Raw genomic sequence first — 7,500 nt, 5'->3', positions numbered from 1 at the left:
AAGATTCCATTCAAGTCTTTCTTAAATCCTACAGCTGGGGGAAAGCCCCATGATTAATATTCAGACATGCAAGTTTGCAGTAGAGAAACAGGGACAGACACAGATGGAAGCGTTCTCTGAAGCTGGTCATAGGTTTTAATGATGTTCTGGGTTCCCACTGGGCAAAAACTGGTTGAATCAATATTGTTTCCACATCATTTCAACCGCAAAAATCTCTGTGATGATGTTGAATCAACGTAGATAACTCATTGGATTCGCAAAATGTCATCAACGTAAGGGCAGGTCGTATTTTCTTCCACCTAGTTTCTCATTTTAATCCCATGACATGGTGATTTTTGTTGTTGTTGATTTCACATTGAATTCACGTTAGTTGACAACTCAACCTAATGTAAATCAAAACTAGACATTGAACTGACATCTGTGCCCAGTGGGTTGTCTGTGACTCAATGTGAGGTGGCTGGCCGCTGACGTCATTTTTTCACTTCTCTTTTGATAAGCTGTCTGTCAGTGGTGAGTGTTTCAGCCTGGTGTTCGCTGCTGCAGACATTTTCTTTTCTTGTGAAATGCCCCTTGTCCAGACACATACACACACAGCCCCATGTGCCACTCATGCCACGGCTGCCAGCATCGCTAGACAGATTTGATTGATAAGTGACACATGATACAGTTTGATACTGGAAGGTCGAGTTGTGACGTCCTTACTGTAGAACCGTTGTGGCAGGGCTGTACGTGTCGTGTGTACGTGTCGTGTATGTGTGCGTGTGTGTGGTTGTGCATGTCTATATGTGTGGTTGTGCATGTCTATATGTGTGGTTGTGTTTTCGCATATCTATGTGAGTGTCTGTCAACCCCTTCGCTAGCTGAGGAAAGTGAGTTAGTTAGATGGAGAGAAGGAGAGAGAGAAAGACAGAGAGAGAGAGAGTGCAGGCTGATGAAGGGTGTCCCAGTCTCAGCTTGTGAACACCTCCTACCTCTATTTGTGTATTTATGTAGCTGTCAGCAGCGTTCTGATCTCTGCTCTGCTGCCTGCTTGCTTCACTGCGTAGGAGAATTAACCAGCTCCTGTCACCTCTCGCCTCAATCACTCACACATCTCCACAGGTCACACACGCACACACACACACACACACACACACACACACACACACACACACACACACACACACACACATACACACACACACACACACACACACACACACACATACACACACGCACACACACACACACACACACACACACACACACACACACACACACACACACACACACACACACATACACACACACACACACACACACACCCCTGGAACAGCTCTACAGATGCATTGATCCACTCTGTCCTTTCCCCCTGCTGTAAAGACCAGCATAGACCAACATAGACCAGCAAAGGCTGGTCCAGCATAGCTGCTGGTTTTGCTGGTGACCAGCCTTTGTTGTGTTTTCGTGGTTCCTTCGTCCTTTTTTCGTGGTGACCAGCCTTCGATGTGTTTTCATGGTTCCTTCGTCCTGTTTTTGTGGCAAACAGCTTTTGCTGTGTTTTTGCTGGTGACCAGCCTTCGCTGTGTTTTTGCTGGTGACCAGCCTTCGCTGTGTTTTTGCTGGTGACCAGCCTTCGCTGAGTTTTTGCTGGTGACCAGCATTCGCTGTGTTTTCGTGGTTCCTTCGTTCTGTTTTTGTGATGACCAGACTTCGTTGTGTTTCCATGGTTCATTCGCTGTGTTTTCATGGTGACCAGCCTTCGCTGAGTTTTCATGGTTCCTTCGTCCTGTTTTTGCTGGTAAACAGCTTTTGCTGTGTTTTTGCTGGTGACCAGCCTTCGCTGTGTTTTCATGGTTCCTTTGTCCTGTTTTTGCTGGTAAACAGATTTTGCTGTGTTTTTGGTAGCCAGCCTTCGGTGAGTTTTTGCTGGTGACCAGCCTTCGCTGAGTTTTTGCTGGTGACCAGCCTTCGCTGTGTTTTTGCTGGTGACCAGCCTTCGCTGTGTTTTTGCTGGTGACCAGCCTTCGCTGTGTTTTTGCTGGTGACCAGCCTTCGCTGTGTTTTTGCTGGTGACCAGCCTTCGCTGTGTTTTTGCTGGTGACCAGCCTTCGCTGTGTTTTTGCTGGTGACCAGCATTCGCTGTGTTTTCGTGGTTCCTTCGTCCTGTTTTTGTGGTGACCAGCCTTCGCTGTGTTTTCATGGTGACCAGCCTTCATTCGCTGTGTTTTCATGGTGACCAGTCTTCGCTGTGGTTTTTCTGGTGACCAGCCTTCGCTGTGTTTTTGCTGGTGACCAGCCTTCGCTGTGTTTTTTGCTGGTGACCAGCCTTTGCTGTGTTTTTGCTGGTGACCAGCCTTCACTGTGTTTTCCTGGTGACCATCCTTCACTGTGTTTTTGCTGGTGACCAGCCTTCACTGTGTTTTCCTGGTGACCATCCTTCACTGTGTTTTCCTGGTGACCATCCTTCACTGTGTTTTTGCTGGTGACCAGCCTTCAAGTCATATCATGCTGGCTTGCAGAGTGATGTTAATTTACTATTGAAATCCTGCCAGGGTGGGGATATCCAACAATGGGAACTTTACTTTTCCAACAACATGCATTCAGAATGACTGCCAGGGTTAGACAGATGAATAAATGAGACTACCAAAACCATCTAAACTGGAACAATCATTTCAGTCCAACTAACAGATTGGATTAGTTTAGAAAAATGTATGTTGCTTATCTTGGTGTAGCATAATAAACCTATGTACATTCAAAAACATAAGAAACAAAAAAAGATGTTGCAAAAAAAACATTCTAAAAATAATCTGCAATAGAACCTGCTGGGAAATATGTTAATAATGGTTGTGGTCAGACCAACTTGACCAGCTAGACCATGCTGGACCAGCATAGAACAGCCTAAACTGGTATGTGTCTGAAACACAGTGAAAGCTGGTCACCAGTGTCCAAAACACAGCAAAGGCTGATCACTAGTTATTGTGTTATTTTTTTACTCTTGATTTCATTTGATTTTATTACCCGTGTCCAAAACACAGTGAAGGATGGTAACCACCATGCTGGTCAGACCAGCTTAACCAGCATCCAACCAGCACCGACCAGCATAGACCAACATGTACCAGCAAATACCATCATGGACTACCTTGAAACGTATGCTGATCTATGCTGGTTTGCAGAGTCTTCCAAAACAAGCACATTGAGACGAAGACACAAGACCTACAGTATTCTTACAAAAAATAGCTAAATGGTTCCTGTATTTTTGTCCGTAGCCTACGTAGATACAGTGGAAGCTGTTAGTTAGCTAGATAGTGTGACACACGATACTTCAGATGGTGGATTCAGATTTGAATGCGCGTTAGGCCCAACCTCAACAGAAGAGCCTGCATATGGAAAGTGGAAATGGAGCTCGCTTCCAGTTTGACTGTCAGTGTCAGTGATGATCATGTATCAGACTCACAGAGCAACTATACTGTGTCTGTAGTCAGATGCTAGCTATTGCATTAGCCTCTCTGTAGCCATGTTGCTAGCAGCTCCATGTGTCTTCAGTTAAGCTCAACCTAAGTCACTGGCAGCTTTCTGGAACCTTTGGCATCCTTATCACCTGTCCATTGCCTGTCTTATGCAATAAAGCCCATCTTCTGTGCTATAGCCAGTGGCTCTATTTTGAGTCAGAGCTGTTGTCCTAAAATGGCAGCCTGAAATCCCCTCCTCACTTTACGCTTGGCTGTACAGTAACATTGCAAGTCTCTCTCTCTCTCGCTCTCTCTCTCTCTTTCACCATTCCGAAGGGCTCTCTTTCTCACAGAAAGGTCATGCTCTTGAACCGGATATGCCACTTTTAATCACACAACCAATAAACCTTATCTTCTCCATGGGCTTGGGTTTTTGAACATCTGTAGCTGTCTTTAAGTTTTTTAGTTGGTAAAGTTTTGGACAGTAATCAGTTTTTTTACATGTAATTCTCTGATATTTTCTAGAACCTCTAGAACTGTTTTGATTCACTAAATGATCTGTGTGTACAGAGAGCGTCATTGAGATTGAGTGGCAAGAGTGTGTTCTCATTCATGTCTCTCCACATGGGCCCTCTTCACAGTACAATGGTCCCTCCATGAGGATGAGAGCGAGGCAGGCAGAGCTGATGATGCAGCTGGATGGAGTGGCACTAGGAGAGGCTCCCATACAAAAGCCACACGTGCATCCATACACATGCTCTGTGTACACGTACGCAGTCATGCACCAACACAATAAATAATTTATCATATTGAAAGTCACACAACTTAGACAAATACTATTTGACACACACACACACACAAACACTGAGACTATACTAACACAATCTTACACAGAGGGACACGAGCATGCAGATATGCACACAAATAGTAACTCAAGCATGCACGCACACACACACACACACACACACACACACACACACACATACATACATACATACATGTTTTTCTAATTCTGTTAGACAGACTCATTTTCTTTTACCACTAGGGGTCTTTTACTTTTCAGGTTGTTCAAATTGCACTTTCATCCAAACAACAAAACTCTGAAATGAAACAGAGATCAGCAGGAGGAAATTGCCCAGGAAGTCATCTGCGACTCATTTTCCCCTGGAGTATGATTAGGAAATGAATTTATGTCTAACGTATAATTCCTGCCACTCTTTCAAGTGGGACATATCCATACAGCTCTTGGTGTTCTACCCATCGGAAGAGGCTGCGGGATTGGGATGGAAACAAAGCTTACACACTGCTCACTCTCTCTCTTGTTTTTAATGGGGTGTTGCTGGGAGGGTGTCCCACTAGTATGTATGTGGCGTGGGTGCCAAACTCAGTCCTGCAGTCAGTCTGTCGGAGGAGGAGGAGGAATGTGGATTGGATGTCTACCCCAGGGCAGGGTCTTTGTCTGGAAGAGGCAACACGTGTTTAGCGCTGATGGACAAATGATGGGCCCTGTCCCACTGTGGTCTCCAAGGCCCTAATTCAATATTTTTTACACATCTCACTGACTCTCACTGGCGAGATGCAGGGTAAATGGTAGTGACAGCGGCAAAAGAGACATTCCTCTAAGACATCAAAAAATTGTGTGAGTTATTGGAATCACTGGGTGAGTTATTGGAATCACTGGGTGAGTTATTGGAATCACTGGGTGAGTTATTGGAATCACTGGGTAAGTTATTGGAATCACTGGGTGAGTTATTGGAATCACTGGGTGAGTTATTGGAATCACTGGGTGAGTTATTGGAATCACTGGGTGAGTTATTGGAATCACTGGGTGAAAGTGACCACTCTCTGGCTCTAGGACAGTGGCTTCTCTGCCCCTCTTCTAGTTGAAGAATTGTAATATTTGTAGAAGTAATGGTTTCCTTAGTACAACATGCTACTGTGGTCTGAGAACAATATGTAGGATACACTAATAGAGCTATTTTGAACAGTATAATTAATGGCTCCTCTCCCTCTCTTCTCTCCCTCTCTTCTCTCCCTCTCTTCTCTCCCTCTCCCTCTCTTCTCTTCCTCTCCCTCTCTTCTCTCCCTCTCCCTCTCTTCTCTCCCTCTCTTCTCTTCCTCTCCCTCTCTTCTCTCCCTCTCCCTCTCTTCTCTCCCTCTCTTCTCTCCCTCTCCCTCTCTTCTCTCCCTCTCCCTCTCCCTCTCTTCTCTCCCTCTCCCTCTCCCTCTCCCTCTCCCTCTCCCTCTCTCCTCCCCTCTCTTCTCTCCCTCTCTCCCACTCCCTCTCTTCTCTCCATCTCTTCTCTCCCTCTCCCTTCTTAAGGCAATGGCTACGGGAACCACCACCGTAACTCGCCTGGTCTACTGGTCTCTCCGGGCAGCATGAACAAGAGCATGCAGGCCAAGTCTCCCCCGACCATGAACCTGGGAATGAACAGCAACCGCAAGCCTGACCTGCGGGTGCTTGTCCCCCCTGGAGTCAAGAACAACATGCCCTCCATCGTGAGTCGCTCAATCACTTCACCCCTAGTCCCAGTCCCAGTCCTAGTCCCACTACCACTCTCAGTCCTAGTCCCAGTCTCAGTCCTGATCCCATCCTTCTTTTTTCCTTTGTCTTTTTCTTATGTCCTCTCAGTTAATATCCTCTCTGCGTGTTTCTATCGTCTTTTTGAGTGTTTGTCTTCAGTGGCTGTAACTGTCCTTCAGTGGCTGTAACTGTCCTTCAGTGGCTGTAGCTGTCCTTTAGTGGGTGTAACTGTTCTTCAGTGGGTGTAACTGTTCTTCAGTGGCTGTAACTGTCCTTTAGTGGGTGTAACTGTCCTTTAGTGGGTGTAACTGTCCTTTAGTGGGTGTAACTGTCCTTCAGTGGCTGTAGCTGAACTTCAGTGGGTGTAACTGTCCTTCAGTGGCTGTAGCTGTCCTTTAGTGGGTGTAACTGTCCTTCAGTGGCTGTAGGTGTCCTTCAGTGGGTGTAACTGTCCTTCAGTGGCTGTAACTGTCCTTCAGTGGCTGTAGCTGTCCTTCAGTGGCTGTAGCTGTCCTTTAGTGGGTGTAACTGTCCTTCAGTGGCTGTAGGTGTCCTTCAGTGGGTGTAACTGTCCTTCAGTGGCTGTAACTGTCCTTCAGTGGCTGTAGCTGTCCTTCAGTGGCTGTAGCTGTCCTTTAGTGGGTGTAACTGTCCTTCAGTGGCTGTAACTGTCCTTCAGTGGCTGTAGCTGTCCTTTAGTGGGTGTAACTGTCCTTCCGTGGCTGTAACTGTCCTTCAGTGGCTGTAGCTGTCCTTTAGTGGGTGTAACTGTCCTTCAGTGGCTGTAGCTGTCCTTCAGTGGCTGTAGCTGTCCTTCAGTGGCTGTAACTGTCCTTCAGTGGCTGTAGCTGTCCTTTAGTGGGTGTAACTGTCCTTCAGTGGCTGTAGCTGTCCTTCAGTGGCTGTAGCTGTCCTTTAGTGGGTGTAACTGTCCTTCAGTGGCTGTAGCTGTCCTTCAGTGGCTGTAGCTGTCCTTCAGTGGCTGTAACTGTCCTTCAGTGGCTGTAGCTGTCCTTTAGTGGGTGTAACTGTTCTTCAGTGGCTGTAACTGTCCTTCAGGGGCTGTAACTGTCCTTTAGTGGCTGTAACTGTCCTTTGGTGGGTGTAACTGTCCTTCAGTGGCTGTAACTGTCCTTTAGTGGGTGTAACTGTCCTTCAGGGGCTGTAACTGTTCTTCAGTGGGTGCAACTGTCCTTCAGGGGCTGTAACTGTCCTTCAGTGGGTGCAACTGTCCTTCAGGGGCTGTAACTGTCCTTCAGTGGGTGCAACTGTCCTTCAGGGGCTGTAACTGTTCTTCAGTGGGTGTAACTGTCCTTCAGGGGCTGTAACTGTTCTTCAGTGGGTGCAGTGGGGCTGTAACTGTCCTTTAGTGGGTGTAACTGTCCTTCAGGGGCTGTAACTGTTCTTCAGTGGGTGCAACTGTCCTTCAGGGGCTGTAACTGTCCCATACATGTGTCATAGGTTAGGATTTTAACAAGATAGACTGTTAGTGTAGTACAGTAGTAATAGTACATTTCCATTTCAAACGAGCGCCTGTTTAGT

General features: G+C 46.6%; 1 protein-coding gene across 11 annotated transcripts in view; it reads left to right on the top strand.

The window, feature by feature from the left end:
* Window positions 1-7,500, top strand: part of LOC112249437 (myocyte-specific enhancer factor 2C) — a 110,533-nt gene that overhangs the window by 97,102 nt on the left and 5,931 nt on the right. For all 11 annotated transcript variants that reach the window (XM_042320372.1, XM_042320369.1, XM_042320370.1 and 8 more), the window contains one exon: window positions 5,755-5,933. In XM_042320372.1, coding sequence (XP_042176306.1) covers window positions 5,755-5,933 — 179 coding nt within the window. The remainder of the gene's footprint in view (window positions 1-5,754; window positions 5,934-7,500) is intronic.

The sequence above is a fragment of the Oncorhynchus tshawytscha genome, linkage group LG04 (genome assembly GCF_018296145.1).
Source record: "Oncorhynchus tshawytscha isolate Ot180627B linkage group LG04, Otsh_v2.0, whole genome shotgun sequence".
NCBI classification, from domain to species: Eukaryota; Metazoa; Chordata; class Actinopteri; order Salmoniformes; family Salmonidae; genus Oncorhynchus; species Oncorhynchus tshawytscha.
Note: the sequence above shows the minus strand (reverse complement) of the source record. Positions and strands in the feature narration are given on the sequence as shown.